Source organism: Sinocyclocheilus anshuiensis, unplaced genomic scaffold (assembly GCF_001515605.1).
Source record: "Sinocyclocheilus anshuiensis isolate Anshui unplaced genomic scaffold, SAMN03320099.WGS_v1.1 scaffold55, whole genome shotgun sequence".
In the NCBI taxonomy this organism is placed as follows: Eukaryota; Metazoa; Chordata; class Actinopteri; order Cypriniformes; family Cyprinidae; genus Sinocyclocheilus; species Sinocyclocheilus anshuiensis.
Window position 1 is genome coordinate 1,633,195 of NW_015549647.1, and position 19,067 is coordinate 1,652,261.

The 19,067-nt window shown below is 36.3% G+C and overlaps 2 protein-coding genes across 2 annotated transcripts in view; both read left to right on the forward strand.

Moving 5' to 3' along the window:
• The first annotated feature begins 1,072 nt into the window (after window positions 1-1,072).
• LOC107660127 (cytochrome P450 20A1-like) lies at window positions 1,073-7,282 on the forward strand. Its single transcript, XM_016449365.1, has 13 exons — window positions 1,073-1,290; window positions 1,592-1,641; window positions 1,732-1,898; window positions 2,554-2,699; window positions 2,960-3,127; window positions 3,232-3,310; window positions 3,400-3,515; window positions 3,629-3,683; window positions 4,115-4,235; window positions 5,137-5,248; window positions 5,393-5,457; window positions 5,543-5,632; window positions 6,873-7,282. The coding sequence occupies exons 1-13, from the start codon at window positions 1,219-1,221 to the stop codon at window positions 7,021-7,023; spliced, it is 1,392 nt and encodes a 463-aa protein (XP_016304851.1). The 5' UTR covers window positions 1,073-1,218; the 3' UTR covers window positions 7,024-7,282.
• A 167-nt stretch (window positions 7,283-7,449) lies between these two features.
• LOC107659993 (abl interactor 2-like) overlaps window positions 7,450-19,067 on the forward strand; it is a 21,732-nt gene continuing 10,114 nt past the window's right edge. The window contains exons 1-9 of the mRNA XM_016449128.1: window positions 7,450-7,684; window positions 8,719-8,798; window positions 12,240-12,348; window positions 12,671-12,847; window positions 13,499-13,516; window positions 13,633-13,730; window positions 16,393-16,539; window positions 18,611-18,732; window positions 19,042-19,067. Coding sequence (XP_016304614.1) covers window positions 7,568-7,684; window positions 8,719-8,798; window positions 12,240-12,348; window positions 12,671-12,847; window positions 13,499-13,516; window positions 13,633-13,730; window positions 16,393-16,539; window positions 18,611-18,732; window positions 19,042-19,067 — 894 coding nt within the window. The 5' untranslated portion in view covers window positions 7,450-7,567. The remainder of the gene's footprint in view (window positions 7,685-8,718; window positions 8,799-12,239; window positions 12,349-12,670; window positions 12,848-13,498; window positions 13,517-13,632; window positions 13,731-16,392; window positions 16,540-18,610; window positions 18,733-19,041) is intronic.

The window sequence follows — 19,067 nt, forward strand, 5'->3', positions numbered from 1 at the left end:
ATTAAATCAATGTAGATGGTTTCTATAAATGAAATTATATTTATGAAAAAATTGCCTGAAACACTGCTATAGATGTCAAATGAATTTTCATTCCCACTAGTAGTTTGGAATAATTATGATTATTTGCTGTATTTGAAGGAAATAGCTTATGCTCACAAGGACTGCATTTATTTGATGAAAAATACTATAAAACAGTAATATTGTGAAATTGCAATACATTCCTTTATTTATTTCTCTCTCTTTTTTTAAATAAATGTACTTACTCCAAACATTTGAATGGTAGTGTATCACAGTTTTCACAGAATAAAAAGCAGCAAAAACGGTTTTCAACATTGATAATAATAAGAAATGTTACTTGAGCACCAAATCAGCATATTATAATGATTTCTAAAGGATCACGTGACACTGACGACTGATGAAGTAGCCGCTAAAAAAATAAATAAATTAGCAAGCTTTGATTTTATATTGTAATAATATTTCACAATTATTGCTGTTTTTAAAGCATATAAATCTTTAAAAAAAAAAAATCTTAATTATTCCAAACCTACTGTACGCCAGTTAGGTTTACTCTGTTACTATTACTGTAGTAAAATGATGATTAATGTTTAAAAACATAATAAAAGCACTATGGTAATGCCAATTATAGTTGCACCGTGATATCCTATAAAGCACACACACACACACACACACACACACACACACACACAACGTTACGTACTTTTTCCTGTGTTTCACATATAAAGAGTTCATTACGAGTCTAATTATCATTAGCTCCGCCCCCTTAATTATAAACAAACTCATAATATGATAAAAAACGAGTTAATACTACAGCTTAGTCACACATTTACAATTTTAGAAAAACGACTATTTATAATTAAAATAAACAACTCGTATTACAAAAACACATTAATAAAGGAGGGACACTAATGATTTATATTAACCTGTTTAGGCACATGTGAGTACAAAATAATAATAATGGAAGGTGTGTTGGTTAAAATAAAATCCAGGCTGTACTAAACAGACTTCAAATAAATATCCCTAAACAACAACGCTCTGCGATTGATTGGTTTAGCCTTGTTCACAGGATGTGTAGTTGAGTACCGACCTACAGAGGCGCAGGTTTCTGATGGCCACTGTAGACGTGGATTGTTAGCTACAAGTCCAGTGAACAGTTTGATTACATTTATGACGGTCATTAGACATTTCTGAAAAGCAAATATGCTGGATTTTGCTATATTTGCAGTGACATTTGTCATTATCCTGATCGGTGCCGTGCTGTATTTGTATCCGGTGAAAAATATAAATATTATCTGATCTGTTTTGCAGTTGTTGTGATTATGTTTTATATGAAATATATGTTTGAATCGCTATTAAATATGTTCGGTTTGCCTGTTGCATTTAGAAGATCATCACTGGACTATTGAGTTTACAGTTACTTATTTTTGAGAGAATATGCATTTTCTGTCTCGATAAAAAGCTGGATATATGTAAAAGAAAGTCAGCCATTAAATCTGCTATAATTTGCTATCAAGGGACTTTCATATTTCAAAGATCTGTATATTAACCCGAGGTTTTCTTATTTTAATGGCAGTCATCTAGAAGTGCCTCTGGTGTGCCTGGACTAAACCCCACAGAAGAGAAGTAAGAATTTGAGATACTGTCCTCTCTAATATCTCCTTTTGATCTTTAGTCAGTTTCTCCAACAAACATCGTTCTTTAATACTTTTTCAGAGATGGGAATCTGCAAGATATAGTGAACAAAGGAAGCCTGCATGAGTTCCTGGTGGGTCTTCATGATGAGTTTGGGTCTGTGGCATCTTTCTGGTTCGGTGGGAGACCAGTGGTCAGCCTGGGTGCTGTGGACCAACTACGACAACACATCAACCCCAACTGGACCAGTGAGTAGCCTGCAGCGAGGGAGAGAAAACGTTTGGAAAACCTTCCTTTAAATAAATGAAATGTTAATATTTTATCATAAAATTACATATGATATATGTTATTCATTTGATTCCTCATAAGCTACATTTCAAAAGGTGTGGGGTCAGTAAGATTTTTTTAATGTCTTTGAAAGAAGTCTCTTTTCTCACCCAGGCTGCATTTATTTGCTCACTAATACAGTAAAAGATATAATACTGTGGAATATTGTTTCAATTTAAAACATCTGTTTTAATATATTTTAAAAAGTAATTTATTCCTGTGAAGGCAAAGCTGAATTTTCAGCATCATTACTCCGGTCTCTGTCACATGATTTGGTGCTCAAGAACATTTCTTAATATTTCAATGTTGAAAAAAGTTGTGCTGCTTAATATTTTTCTGGAAACAGAAACCTTTTTGTAACATTATACATGTCATTACTGTCACTTTTGATCATATATATATATATATATATATAAAAACTTTCTAACCCAAACATTTGGATGGTAGTGTATAAAGTAGCATTTATTGCCATACCAAATGTTTTTTTTTAACCTTGATGGAAAAAATACAAATCCCCTTTTATGCATATTATTATGCATGCTTTTTCTAACGCATATGTTTGTACCCTTTCCTCAGCGGATTCCTTTGAGACAATGCTCAAGTCATTGCTGGGTTACCAGTCAGGTTCAGGAGTGGGAATGACAGAATCGATGATAAGAAAAAAAGTGTATGAGGGAGCTATCAATAAAACCCTGGAGAACAACTTCCCTCTATTGCTTCAGGTCTGTTCAGGAGTGTTTATATATATATATATCACTAGTTCAGGATTTCACTATTAGGACCAACAACAAAGTGCTTCTCTTCATTGCATAAATCTAACTGACCCAGTGATATCTGCCTTAAAGTAAAGTTCTTGAATTCTTTTTGATATTAAACCATAGGTGATTTGTTTTTGTTCGTATAATAAACAAAACTGAATATAATGAACAGTCCCTATTTTTAAACATGTTATCCCTCTCTTACAACGCTGCCTTTGTTTTAGCTGGTGGAGGAGCTGGTTGATAAGTGGGCATCTTATCCTAAATCACAGCACACGCCTCTTTGTGCTCATCTGCTTGGATTGGCTATGAAGGCTGTCACGCAACTTGCCATGGGGAGTCGCTTTGGGGATGATGCTGAGATCATTCAGTTCCGTAAGAACCATGAAGCGGTGAGCATTCCTCACTAGTTATATTTAGTGTCATGCTTATGAATATTATTATTATAAAATGTGATATTGTACATGTAAATGCAAATATTTCTGGATTTGAATAGATCTGGTCAGAGATCGGTAAAGGTTATCTGGATGGATCCCTAGAGAAGAGTTCCAGCAGAAAGGCCCATTATGAGAGTGGTAAGAAGGCAGCTGAGCAACGTTTGAAAGTGTTGACCTTATTTTTGATTGTTCAATGTCAATTGATCATGTGGTTTTGTTATTTTCAGCTCTGGCTGAGATGGAGTCAGTGCTGAAGTCTGTGGCAAAGCAGAGGAGTGGACAAGGATCCAGTCAGTCATCTTTTGTTAACTATTTACTACAGGCCAATCTGACAGAGCGACAGGTAGCATCATCTCAACACTGAACGATTCATTTTCAAATTGAGATACTACTATTTATATATTTATGCATGAATTATAAACAAACAGTTATTAAATATGTTTTGCTGTTCCTCAGGTGATGGAAGATGGTATGGTTTTTACTCTAGCTGGCTGTGTGATCACTGCTAACTGTGAGTTTCAATTTCTTCTTTCTAGCTGGCATAGCTTCAATGTTATTTTAGTATTGTATAGTATTATAGTTTTTTATTAACATTAGCTTTTGTTTTTATATTTTACGTTTTGTATTTTTATGGTGTGGCTTTATAATTTTTTATTACTTTTTGTTTATTACTATTTAGCTTTAATTTATTTTTATTCCAGTTTTAGTTAGATTTTTTTTCCAGTTAGTAATGTTAGTGCTTCAACTTAAACTTTTCTAAATGTAGTTTATTTTACTTTTTTCATCTAATAATTCAATTAACAAAAATGTTTTTAATAGTTTTAGTTTTAGTTAATGATAATAACACTGTGTAGCTTTTCTTTTTTTTTTTTACCATCATGTCTGTATTTTTGTTATTCTTATACATAATTTATGCCTGTTCTTATCTGTATTATTTCCCAGTGTGCATCTGGGCAGTTCACTTCCTATCAGTCTCAGAAGCAGTGCAGGAACGTCTCTATCATGAGCTTGTTGAAGTGCTCGGAGAGGAACCTGTTACCTTGGAGAAGATTCCACAACTTAGGTGAGCCCCAGTCATAGCTTGTGATATTATTCTGTTAGTATTATCCATATGGTATTTACATTTATTGATTTAGCAGATGTAAAATCAAGTGACCCAAATGTGAAAAAAGGTTTACATATGACGAAATTAATAGTACTTTTTTTTTCTTTCTTTTTTTAATAATCTTTTTTTTTTAAAGAGCTGTTTTGGTCAAGAGAGATGGGTTTACAGTATGTATATGCTTAAAGGGATAGTTCACCCAAAATTGAAAATTTGATGTTTACCTGCTTACCCCCAGGGCATCCAAGATGTAGGTGACTTTGTTTCTTCAGTAGAACACATATGATGATTTTTAACTTTAACCGTTGCTACACACCTCACGCACCGGATGCCGTGCGCGCGCCCAAAGAAAGTTGGACATAGTGGTGTGTTAGAGATAAAAAATTATATAAATACTGTTCGCTTTCTGGCACAAACCGATCGTTTCGTGTCTTAGGACATCAATGTGTCGTCACGAGCCGCAGGGTTTAATTTGGATTTGTCTGTGCATGTTTTTTTTACTCTCATAGATTTTGTTACCATTGCCATGCATTATACGACTGATAGACTGCAACGGTTAAAGTTAAAAATCATCATATGTGTTCTACTGAAGAAACAAAGTCACCTACATCTTGGATGCCCTGGGGGTAAGCAGATACAAATCAAATTTTCATTTTTGGATGAACTATCCCTTTAAGGGTTTCCAATATTCTCCTGGGTTTACATGTGTAGTGCTTTTTCTTTTCTTTCTACATTCTGGCCACCAGGTGGCATATGTGTGTTAATTCTGTGATTTCCATAAAATACCTTGCGAGTTAAACTTTATTCCACATGGCCATCACTTTGTCTGGAAATCATGATTCTTGTTCACGTTTTCCCCCAGATACTGCCAGCAGGTGCTGAATGAAACGGTCCGCACAGCCAAACTGACGCCCATGGCTGCCAGACTGCAGGAGGTGGAGGGGAAGGTGGACCAACACGTCATTCCCAAAGAAGTAAGAACCTGCCTTTTTCATTACTAGGCCCACACACAAACTTAAAAACGCTCTGCAGGTTTCATTCATTATATCTAGTCTAGTCAATATAGAGAGTGCTGTGACCTATAATGTTAAAAAATAACTCTGGTTGTATGTTTGTAGACATTGGTTATCTATGCCCTGGGTGTGGTCCTTCAAGATGCAGATACTTGGTCACTTCCATACAGGTGTGTTTGTGTGTGTTCATTTTATACAAGGTCGTGTAAGGTTCATGGTTTGCTGGTATTCTCACTGGTTTGTCTTCTTTGACAGGTTTAATCCTGACAGATTTGCTGATGAGTCAGTAATGAAGAGCTTCTCGCTGCTCGGGTTTTCAGGGAGCCAGGCCTGCCCTGAACTAAGGTACAAGGAGAGAAATACAGATATTATCTTAAATAAATAACCATAACAAAGATCACCAAAAAATGTAAAGTTTATCATTTACTCACCCTTGTGTCCTTCCAAACCTGTATGAATTTCGTTTTTCTGTTGAACACAAAAGGAGACGTTTAGAAGAATGTTCAGGCTGCTCTACTTCATACAGCAAAAGTGAATGGGAATGCGGTCAGTCAGACTACAAAAATGACAAAAAGCCCTATAAAAGTAGTCTGTACGAGTCCTATCGATTAGTGATCCTCAACCTTTTTAATTCCAAGACCCTCATTGTCCTCGACAAAATATTTAAAGTCTGTATATGTTAAAGGGTTAGTTCACCCAAAAATGAAAATTCTATCATTAATTACTCACCCTCATGTCGTTTCAAACCCGTAAGACCTTCGTTCATCTTCGGAACACAATGGTGGTTCACCCGTAATTATACGAAGCTACGATAATACTTTTTGTGCGCAAAAGAAAAAAAAAAGACTTTATTCAACAATTCGTCTCCTCCGCATCACCCTGGTGCCATTTTGGAGAATATCCGCTGGACGTAAACAGCGTATGCTGTTCTGTGTCAAGAACTAAATGTTATTCAAGGATCACACTCTTAATGAGCAATTAATGTACACTACTTTTTCAGTCATTTGTGATTACGAGATAAGTTTTTTTACTCATAAATTCCAGTTTTTTAAATCAATCTTGACATAACTAGAAAAAAGTATAATCAGTATAAAAAATAAACAATTTTTATTTATTATTATTATATTTTTTAATTTTCATGACTTTTACAGGTCTAAAAATCACACTTTTAAAATTCCCTATATATCCAGGTCTTCCAAGATTAATGGAAACCCTGGTTCATTCAAAACAAGGTTGTTGAGGGAATTAATTAAAATAAGAAATATTAGCTTGATTTCTTATCTCTGTTTTTGCTTATTTTAAAGCTTGTGTTTGCCTTAATTTAAATCATTCTAAATCATTTTGAAGTGTGCTGAGCCCCCCAAATGGACTCTGGCCCCTGGTTGAGAACCAATGCTATAAACATATAGGAATATATATATATTATTATTGTTTTGTCAAAGAAAAAAATGGGTTTTAATCATCATGAGGTTGAGTAAATGATGACCAGATTTTTCATTATTGGGTAAATTGTTCCTTTAAGAAACATTCAGATGTCACATAGTTCACAAATCTTCTCGCCCCATCCTTTTCTTCCTCTCTTTAGATTTGCATACACTGTGGCCGCAGTGCTGCTCAGCACGCTGGTGCGCAGGTTGAGACTGCACAGAGTGGAAGGGCAGGTGGTTGAGGCCAGGTATGAGCTGGTGACCACACCCAAAGATGACACCTGGATCACAGTCAGCAAGAGGAACTGAAGGACTCATAGCTCACGTCCCTGAAATAGCCTCTTGGGAAATGTGAATTATGCATGGCCAATGTTATGTGCTCTATATTGTGTGGGACAGCAATTGATAAGATCAAAGCAATGTCATTTAGAAATGGTCCAGGTTGTTAAAACTATATGCCACTGTTTTTTTTTAGATGGTCATTCCCTCTGAATGTCACAGACATTCCATAAACGATGATCAACATTGAATCGCAATCTTTTAACTGCAGTCTTTCTGTACTAATAAAATGTGATAAAAAAGTATGCCTCTATCTATCTATCTATCTATCTTGGCCAAATAATGAAACCATTCTGTTGTATAGAGCATTTTTGGGATACAGCAAAAAGACAGAAAGGGGACAGAAAGAGTGACAAATAGAAAGGAACATATAGGGTAGGAGGAAAGAGAATTGTGAATGTGAAAGAGAGGGAGGGGGGTAATGTGATGGTGTTTTCCTCCTGCGTGCATCAGTGAGGGAGAGGGGAGTGTGATGGTGGTGTTTTCCTCCTGCATGCATCAGTAAGATGTGAAGATGGCGGAGCTGCAGATGCTGTTGGAAGAGGAGATTCCTGCTGGTCGAGGAGCTCTGCTGGACAGCTACGCCAACCTCGAGAGAGTCGCCGAGTACTGCGAGAGCAACTACGTACAGGTGACATTACAAAACATTGAAGACATCCTAGACAAGGCCAGATACAGGATGAGAAATGACACGAGAGATAAATGATCCGACTGCTTGTGTTGTCGAGTGACAATGCAGTCGTGCGAACTGAATTCATCGCGTATTATTATTGCTTGTAATTCATACTGGTTTATATTACACTAATTCAACCCTTAACACACTTTATATGCGTTTTGTTGCCTATTTTCAGTGGTTTTGTACAGAAATGGGGCCTCAAACGCTGAGCTAGTAGGCTAACGTGCTAGCCGAAGCGAAACCAATGAGTTAAACCTCAGTTGTATCACATCAAAAGACAGTTTACTTTCCCTCTTTTTAAATTTAGTATGAATTTATTAGTTTTATATGCCTAATTAAAACAGCGTGATATGATTTAAAGTGGTGTATTAATGTGTAATAGCGTTTGTGAATATCTTTTAATCAAAGCAGCGCAGTGTTTTGAAGTTAGCTCTGCTGCTAAATGCTGGGGGCTTATGGACTGTTTGTATTTGATAAATTTGCTTTTTAATGTAATTATCTATTAATGTTAGTGTGTTTACAGGTTTGCTATTATTAGGGTGTTGTTTGTTAGTTTATTGTCGAGAGCGAATGTGTACAGGTTAATAGTTTTCTGTGTGTATTTTGATACTATCGCGTTTAATCATTTGCATTTTCTTAATCGCGAAATTTTACTATAGTATATGTAGGGCAGTGTATTGAGAGAGAGAGGGCTACATATACATGATTAACTGTGGTATCTTTTCATGACAAATATGGTAGTTTTTAAAAATCTGCTTTTTGCCAACAAATACCGTTTGTTTGTTTGTTAGTTATGTTTGTTTAATCATGGTAATGTAGTGTTTGCTTACTATGATATTACACAATTACCATAGTTAAATTAGAGCTACTATGCTAGAACTATGGTAAATGCAGTTTTTCCTGCTAGCATGAGTTTGATGATTCACTCTGGAATCTGTGAAGTGCTTCTGGAACCATAAAATGAATGACTAAATTCGTGTTATTTTCAGCATTCCTGGGGGATCCACAGAAGTGGGTGTGTAAGGATCTGCACTTCTCTGTTTAGTGTTTGTCATCCCTCAGAAATAGAGCATCAGAAATAAAACTTTTGACATTCATTGCTCCAAAAATACAGAGCGTGTCACATGGACCCTGGCAGATCAGTGACTGGATGTCACTGGAAAATGAGTTTTGTTCTCTGTGGATGCTGATTCCAGTACTTTTGAGTCGTGATGTGTTCCTGATAAATATTGCATACTTGACTAGCATTTGCCGGCCTGTTAAAGCTGAAGGGTTAGAGTTTAAGAGTGAGAGCTCACAGTTGTAGAGATGCTAAACAGATTTGACTCGGGGGTCTCAGTTCATATTGTACCTGATTCAGGCTCCGGAATCGTGCAGAGCACACAGTGATGCTATATGAATGCATTTTGTTACGTCATCTGTAAAGAAAGTCTGTTAGTTGTGAGCGAATTGTGAACATTGTATTATTCTCATAGCTTTGCCACAGTAGGTCCAGAAATACCATAAATAGCTTCTTGTGACTGAGCTTGGATTTCTTTCCATGGCAGCATTTAGCTCGGGTTGATATGAGTCTTGCTTGCATGTGGTCTGTGGTCTGGTTTTAGTTTAGTATGTAACCCAATATTTCCCACTTCCTCAATTCATGCATATTGCATACAGATATGTTAGTGAATTCAAGACAGGTTCTCATTCTTGACGGGAGGTTTTTTGCACAAATAAGCCCGGCGATCACATTTGTTTTTTGTTTTGGGAAGGCCATATTAATAGATAATTGTTGCATTATTTTGCACGTGTCATGGTCATATATAGAAAAGTTGCATTTGTAAGAAACATTAGTGCGTTTTGGACCTCTAGTGTTTTATTGAATGAAATGGGGTCTGATGTTTTCCTCAAAGCGTTAATGACAAAAGAAGGTTTTTATCTCAAGCTGACTCCCACTCTTCTTCAGTGGAACACAAAATGGCTAAATGTCCATATATTAAAAATGGAGAAGATGAAAGTTTTGCGGCCATTCCGTACATAAAGCTTTCATATGGCTGTTGAAGACCTGAAATATAGTGTACAGACTAGGGTTGTACCGGTAGATGATAGTATCGTGTATCGACAATAGTTAAAGATATTGCCTGTTGCCATTGATGATATAAAGACAATAATAATAATTATTATCAGGCTAGAATTATTATCTAATTACTATTAGGGCTTATTTGTTCCATCATATTTATTTTCCCGCGGTTTTAGAGTGTTGTGCGTTATAACCAATCACACACGATTCCGTTGAGTTTCTGAATGCATTGGCCAATCAGAAGCATTCAGATGAGTCATTGCTGATACACAGAGTTTTGTTGTTCAGTGCGCATGCTCGCTGAATTCTACTCTTTCGTGAATTGACTGAAATTTGCCCTATATGCACGGTTACTTCCTGGTTTTAGATAACTGAGCTCAGTAATTTCCGGTCAACTATCAAAATCAACTGTGCCATAAGGGGAGTGTTCTTTGCTCGGTTTCTCTACATAATTCATTCACAATTTGAAGAAAAGTTTTGTTTGTCTAAGACAGGGGTGTCAAACTCAATTCCTGGAGGGCCGGAGCACTGCAGAGTTTTGGTCCAACGCTGCTCCAACACACATACACAAACAGAGCTGTGTGCATTAAGTGATTCAGACTAAATTCAGAGTAACAAAACTACAGAAGCAAGAAGTCTGTTGGCTGAATATATTTAGCAGCTTCTACAGTTAAAGATAAAACTTAAAAATTTAGTTTTTAAATTAGGCTAAATCTTTAAATATTTCAAAATATTTAATGCATTATTATTTAATTGTTATACCATTAATAATTAACTTATTTAATTTGTAGTTAACTAGTTTTATTAATTTATTTAATTTGCAGCTAACTAGTTTTAATAATTAACTTATTTAATTTGTAGTTAACTAGTAAAGTATTTAAATAATTTACCCTTCTAGGCTGTTGGTGTCTGAGATTATTTATTTATTTTTTAAATTACCTGAGACTTAGTGACTTCCTGCACTTGATATACTTTATACTTCAGTATAGTAAAAGTACTAAAATTTGTTATAATAGTAATTTCATATTAAACCCAAATGAAGATGTGAAAAAAACTGGGGAGTTGAAATGACAACTGCTAATGAGTGATCCTCTGCTGTCATCTAATGGTTAAATGGTAATTTCATGTCAGTTTCATCTTAAATTGGTTTCCGCCAGGAGACATTTTTGGCACATTTTTTCATGTCATCTTTATGAATGAAAAGTGAATCTTTAATGTGAATTTTACTGCACAGCTGTAGAGTTGAGAAATGATTAAGGCTATAAAATATTAAAAGTGTTTTATAAATGTGTTCATGTCTATGAAGGTCAGTTATTGATTATCAAGAATACAATTATGATGTTGTTTACGAGATAGCATCGCTAGCTAGCTAACGTTAGCCTAAACAGTTACGATAGTGTTTAGTTGTCAGCATTTAGATGTACAATTATGTGTAGGTACTCTCCTGGGATTACCAGGCTCGGCATATAAAATTATATGTTGTTAAATGTTAAATAACATGTCAATGCCGCTATCATTATTTACAGTGTTGCAATTATTTTGTTTCTCAGTTTCTGACAAGAACGAGGCAGGAGAGGTCTCTGTGAGGGTCTCAAGAGTCTCTACCTATATATACCACAACATCAAATGACGCTTTACCGGAAGTTTACGAGCTGGCTTATCTTAATGCGGAAGTTCTAAAGAACACTCCGTGCATATGGTCAATTGTCTCATCATAAACAACGAAGTGCAGATGTACGTGCGATGTAAGTATAAGAGATTTATTCATCATACAGTGTAGATAGCTTCATTGATTATAACGGGAGTGTTTTTTTAAAGTGCATAAACTCGCGCTAGACTGAAGTCAGTGATGTTCTTTGATAATGTAAATATTCTTTGCTCGTTTTCTGTAGCTGCTGTTTGAATAACTGAGGAAATGTAAGCATTATAATTAGTAGCTTACAATGGTTTTTATCAAATTGTCATCATGTTAAAAACAAATTCAGTCATATGAAAAATATTTTATGACGACATCCATATGCTGCTTGACTAAAAAGATATAATGTGTAGTTAATAGATTACACTAACATTAGGCTACTTGTAGCCTTACCCTGGAGTTGGTTCACTCTCTGGCTATGAAATTCGGTAAGTAAATAAATAAATTAGCATGATAATATTGTGTATCGGCGATCTCAAAGGCTGACGATAGGACGAAATGACTGGAGCATATCGCCCAAAACTAGCACAAATACATACATTTATGATGTTTTTTTTAAGCTTGGCACTGGCAGAATAAATCACCATCCATTGTTGTTAAATGGAAAATAGCAGCTCAAACATTCTGCTTAAAGGGGTCATATGATGCTTTTTTAAAGATCATTATTTTGTGTATTTGGTGTAACAGAATATGTTGACATGCTTTAATGTTCAAAAAACACATTATTTTTCAAATACTGTACATTATTGTAGGTCCTATATGTATCTGATCAACACTCTCGCCAACAATGTGCTCCAGATGCTGGATATACAGGCGTCTCAGCTACGCCGCATGGAGTCGTCCATCAACCACATCTCACAGGTGCTTTTTACTGCTATACAAACATCTGCTAGTTATACTTGTTGAGATGAGCAGGGTTGTACAATGCAGTTTTGTTTCCAAATTATTTTGCTTCTACATTCAGTTAATTTTCTAAAGCAAGCATCACTATTAAAATATTACTACTTAAAGTAAAAGATTTATTCAAATCAATAACCCTAAGTATTAAACTTTGGCGCATTGCAGTACTTTTATATTAATCATCTAATTTACAGTTGACAGTATTTTATTGTCAACTGACTTTTGATGTGTTTCCATGTACATCTCTGCGTACATCAATTCACATGACAACATTCCTCCACAGACGGTGGACATCCATAAAGAGAAGGTGGCCAGGCGAGAGATTGGCATCCTCACCACCAATAAGAACACTTCCCGCACACACAAGATCATTGCACCAGCCAACCCTGAGAGGCCTGTACGCTACATCCGCAAGCCCATCGACTACAGTCTGCTGGATGACTTAGGCCATGGAGTAAAGGTAGGGATGAAGCCAGTCTATACGTGTGACCAACTTGAACCTGATGCTAAACCTGCATGGGAAAGTAATTCGCCCTCGCACAAAATTCCCAAATTTCTATTGAAATGACTCCATTTCAACTGTGAAAATTTGCCAGAAAATAGTAGCTTTGTGTATTTTATGTAAAGCAAATATTGTTGGTTTTAAAGAATATGTTTGTAAAATGTGAAATAAAGTAAATTCATATGAGATTTTCCTTTACATAAAGGGCCATGTTAAGATCACATGACCAGCTGAATACTACTCACTTTATTTCTGTCTCTCCTCTGTTATAGGACATTTTGCCTTGTTAAATAAATTAATCATGGCTGACTGTGAATAGCTTTTGCGCAATTCTACTTTCACACCGCTAGTCAGCTGCTATATCAGCCTGCAAATCATAAACAAAAAATTATTGTGCACCTTTTAATAATAGTAATATTGCCAAATACCAGTATACTGTGCATCACCAGTTAATATGAATGTATTTTGCTTTGGATCATATGGACTGCGCTGCCTAACTAGCTGCTGTGTTTGTGTTTGCATGTGTGTGAGTTTCCCTTTACTCTTCACACTAACTGTTTGCATCTTTTCTCTCCTCACCTCTCTTATTGCCTTCATTTCTGAGTGTAGTGGTTACTAAGGTTTAAGGTAAGGACTCAGTTGGTCTTTGGTTGATGTGTGTTTTGTGTATGTGGTGGAATGTCCGTGTCTTTACATCTGTTCTGATTCAGAATAATGATTTTTGACACTTGCCCCACACACAGGTCAATGCCCAGAATATGAAAGTGGGTACAACTCCACGCACAGCTGCCCCGACCCAGAAACCACCCAGCCCTCCCGGCCCGGGCAAGGGAACCCTGGGGTAAGTACATTTGCAAAGGCTTTGTTTTTTTTTTTTGTTTTTTTACTTTTATCTTGATGATATTTATAAAATGAAAGTAATAAAAATGACATTGCATTTCAGCCTTCAGGTCTCAGAACATTTCAGCCTGATCTGTATTATTTTTGTATCATATTTCAGTGCAAAAAGCTTAACTTGCATTATAAATGGACATCTAGGAGTGAAAAAAACCGATAAAAATGCATGAAATGATACTATTGTACACGTGTTGATTTGGTGGTGGAAAAGGAAATTCTCTCTGTCACTTCTCTCCATCTCTTATTTAATCTCTATTCCTGACAGCAATGCTCGCACACATCTGTGAATGTGTGTATTGTAGTTAACAGTTTTGGCTTGTTCTCTGTTTAGGGACTGACACACTGAAGCGTTCTGGATCTGTGTGTTTCAGTCTTTGTGCTTTTTTCTGCCACTGCAGGTCACTGGGGAGAAAAGACTGTCATGTTGTGTTTGTGATGTGTTGTTATTATTTTATGTCATTGAGTTTTTACAGCTGATGTGTGTTACTGTTAAACCTCCACTGTGTTCTTCCCGCTCATGCCTATGTCCACGGCCCCAACCCCTCACTGTCACCATTGCAACACACCGGCCAACCACAAGCAATGCAGACAACCTTCTGTAATACAACACAACAGGCTCCTTTAGATATATACCGACACATGACAGATTCCTGCTAGTATGGGAAGCCAAAAAACCCAAAAGTGGGATGAAACAGCGCGGTATTAAAGAGTTCATGCCACGCCGTCCTGCCATAGGCACGGTTCAATATTACATTTATGTACCATTTTAAATTTGAATTCTATTATTAAATAGGCAAATATCCTTAAATGTAAAGTTTACCTAAAATATGCCTTGATGAATGAAACCATAAAACATTTTTAATTCTAAGAGGACAACAGTATTAAAGTTTCTGTTCTGAACAGCTCTTTCCGTGGATACTATCTATCTATCTATCTATATATATATATAGATATATATACACACAAGCTTCAAAGTAGTTAACACTACTGTTTACATGTAGTAATATGAAAGATAATAAGCAAATGAAATGTATTAACTTAATACTAATCATTATTTTGTTATGTGCAGGGAAAAGCACATGAACTTCTGTGGAGCAGTATGAATAGAGTAATGTTTGAGCTGTGCTGTTTTAATTGATCAGCACCACGCTGGTGAGATTAGATAACGCTGTCCTGTCCGTTCGGTGGTGCTAGCAAACACTTCCTCCCTGCGCTGTCGAGTCGGTCGCGCCGCTCAGTCCATTGAGCCAGGCTGTTTCATGCGACTTTTGGTGTGCCTGGCTTCCCATATGCTAAGCAAGGGCGGTATGACAATATATACTATACAGCTGTAATAATGTATTGCTGGTAGGGTGTTCTACATTAAGTTACATTATTTACCCATGAGAGCAATGAGGAAACATAGAGTAATGTAAAAATGCAGTGTGGGTCCCAAACAGGTTAAGATAAGGAAAAGGATTTTTGCTAAGTACAGTTGATAGTCGTTTACATTTGCTGAGCTACATTACTATTATAGACTGAGCTACATTTCTGCATTATTTATTATAGACTGCTGTGTGCTTACACAGGTGTATGTCTGTCAGCTATTTAACAACAGTGTGTATTTGACTCCGCTCGCCAGAATTTAGAATCTATTTGTTTTATAATATTTTATTTACTATTTCTTATTTTGTGTACAAAAAGCTGACTTTTGATCAAATTTGTTATGAATAACCATATCTTTTGGTTTGCATCCATCTAAATAAAAAATAGAAATTCATATTAGATGAAGATAAAGATTAACCAGTATTGCTTTTTATGACCAATACAATACAGATTATTTTTGTGTTTAAGTATCTTAAGTATCTTATTTATTTCTGCTTTTTATGTGTAATGTATACAGCAATTTTATATAAAACAAAAACTTAATAATAATAATACATTTGTTTATTAACTAAACAATAGAAAATCGCATTTAGAAAATGTCATTAATAACAAATAATGTTACATTAAATAAAATGATTTCATTCTTTCTCTGTGTCTAACTGTTAAGATAAAATGCTACATATTTCTCACTTGAGAATGAACTAACACTGTTATTTCTTGTTGAATGCATAGTGGTGTGACATTTATTGGTAGACTCTATTAGAGAACCACTAACTGAAAAGTAGAAAAGTGTAAAAAGTATTGGTCAAACCAATTTTTGGTCTACTTCTAATGAAGTGTTTTTCATTTGTTAAGTATTTAATTCACTAGATTATCTTAAGGCATTGTAAGGTGATTATTTATTATTTAAACCTATTATTATTATTATTATTTTAATTTAAAGCAAAAATAAAAAAATATAAGCAATACATTCTGTTAAAATATTGATATTGTTGATCCAGTTATAAAATTACTCATACCTTGATCTATTTTGGACACCCTAATCTACAAATAACTATAAATTAGACATGACTCATGAGAGTTTGCTTTACGGTACTGTTGTGATGTTCTAAATGGATTTTTAGTCTACAAGATGTGACACAAGATCTCCCAGTATGTAATTATTGGGGTCTGTCATCAATGGTGTTTGGCTCCACCCCTTAGTGGATATTAAAATATTTTAACCCCGCACCCCTCGGCAGGCGCCACTCCCCTTACCGGACGCTCGAGCCTGTGCGTCCACCCGTCGTCCCTAACGACTATGTGCAGAGTCCAACACGAAACACCGCACCACCCCTGCAGAGCCCGGCTAGAACTGCATCCGTTAATCAGAGGACCCGCACATACAGGTACTCACACACACACCCACGCTTACTCCACACACGCAGCATTATCCCCTGGACAGGCTTAAAAAATCAACTTTGAAAAGGAAAAAAGTTCTCTCACACTTTCTCACCCTCTTTTTCTGCTTCCTCTTTTCCTTTCCCATCTGTCCTTCCTGTCGCTGTTGTTTTGTTTTTAAGCTGTCTTTGTTTGGTGTCTGTCGCAGTGTGACTTTCGGCCAAAGTAACAGTCACTCACTAACTCTCTTTTCTTCTTGCTTAGATCTTTTTTTGGGTTCAAACAGCCATAGCCTACTTAGAGCAGGAAAGAGCTCTTCTTTTTCACTCACCGTCTTTTTCTATTTCAGTCTTTCTTACCGGTATCTCTTTGCTGTTTGCATTCTCAGTGCTCTGATTTTGAGAGTCTCGGGACAAACAGAGAGCACATAATTACATTCTTACAGAATGCTTCCTCCTCTTCTCAGATTCTCACCCACAATTCCCCAATTCATGACCATGCGAGATGTGTATGAAGAGATCTTTCTTTGTAGATTCTATACATTAATACAGTACTGTTCAAAGTTGATTTTCTTTTTTTTTTTTTTTGAAAGAAATTTATACTTTTATTCAACAAGGATGCATTAAATTGATCAAAAGTGACTGTAAAGACATTCAAAATGTTACAAAGGTTTCAGTGTCAACCTTTGAACTTTCTGTTCATCAAGGAATGCTATCAAGGTTTCCACAGAAATATTAAGCAGCAGATTAGTTTTCAGCTGTTTTCGATTTATTTACTCCATTAATCAGGAATTGGACTGAAATTGATCATCAAGGTGGAGTGATTTGTACATTTAGAAAACTCTGTAGTTTGACTCACGGTTAACCAAGCAAAAATTTTTAAATTAAATTCTCTTAAAAATCTTTAAATACAGAATGTGCATTATCCATTGACAAGGCTGTTGATAGATTTAAAACTGACAAAAGAAGGAAATACTTATGTAATTTGGCCAAGTGGACATGAATGTTGGCTGATCTAATCTGGAAATACTTCTGCTTGACATTAGCTGATAATCTGACAACAGCCAAATATTGTCAGAATATTGGGCAGTCTTTTGAATCAGTCTGCCACTATTATTATCAACCGATCTGAAAATGGTCAAATATTCTTCATGACCATTTCATCATTCCACCACTAGTTAGTCTGAATATGACCAAGTATTGGAGATGGTCCTCACTGCAGAACACAAGATCCAGGGGGCGAGGTTGGATCCAGATCCAACTCCTCCCACCTTACATATTCCTAAACCTACCCGTCTCCACCCCCTGATCCCTAAACCCACCCATCTCCACCCCTAAACCTACCATCTCCACCCCCTAGATGTGGATCCAACCCAACCCCCTGGATCTTTGTTCTGCAGTGTGGGGCTACTGAAGTATTGTCTTTATTACCTTTAGTCATCTATTGGTAATCTGAATATGGCCAAAATACCAGCTAAATATCGGCCAGGCCAATTTAATTATTTTATCTGTAGTTATCGGCTGATAATAAAAAAAAGCAGAAAATCTAAAAAAAAAAAAAAAAAATTGATTAGTTAATTGGCCTGGTCAATGAAATTTTGATGAAATGTGCTGAAATTATTATTATTTTTTTGTAAGGGACAGAACAGAATGAATTGTGCAAGGCTGAATGTGAGGCTGTTTTACAGCTAATTACTTTGTTAATGCTCACTTTATTGTGAATGATTCATTCTTTAAACGAAATGTAATAACATGTTCTTCCTTTAAAATTACATTTCTTTTCTGTTGACCATCACTACCTGGTCTATTGAATAATGTAAACCAAACAGTTATTTAGCCCTTATATTAAGTCTGACTCCATTCTGGTACAACTGCTTTTGGGAATCTAGTCAGTTCTCGAAAGACAAAAATTAAGTCCCACCCTACATTTCCCCCCCCCCAGTTCCTTATCCTGTTTGACTCGGAAATACGTGATGTTATGGAAGTAAAAAGTTCATGCCGCGCTGACTCCTGTCATAGGCACGGCTCTTGACCATTGGCAACTGACCTTAACTTGCATGATGTGTTTTGTGTGTGTCAGTAGTGGCAGCAGCGGCGGCAGTCAGCCCAGCAGTCGCAGTAGCAGCAGAGAGAACAGTGGGAGTGGAAGCGTGGGTGTGCCCATCGCCGTGCCAACACCAGCCCCGCCCACCGCCTTTCCCGGTGAGATTCCTGCTCTTTGTGTAATTAAGTATTAGTAAATGAATCTGAGAACTGTCCAAGGTTCTGAAGGAAGTATCATTGTTACTGTATTGAAGGCTATTTCCTGTCCCACTATTAGCGATGATAACTTCTCTTTCTGTTCACTGCCTCTTTATTTCTTCTCTTTTTACTCGCTGCACCTATCCCTCCTCCCTGTGGCCCTGTTTTTCCTTTCAATCGTTCTTCCCTTCAATCGTTCTTCCCTCTGTTCTGTCACTCTTGCTCTCTTCTCCCCTGGGTTTCCTCTCTGTATGGCACACGGGGCTGCAGGTATAACACCTGCCCCTCCCAAACCC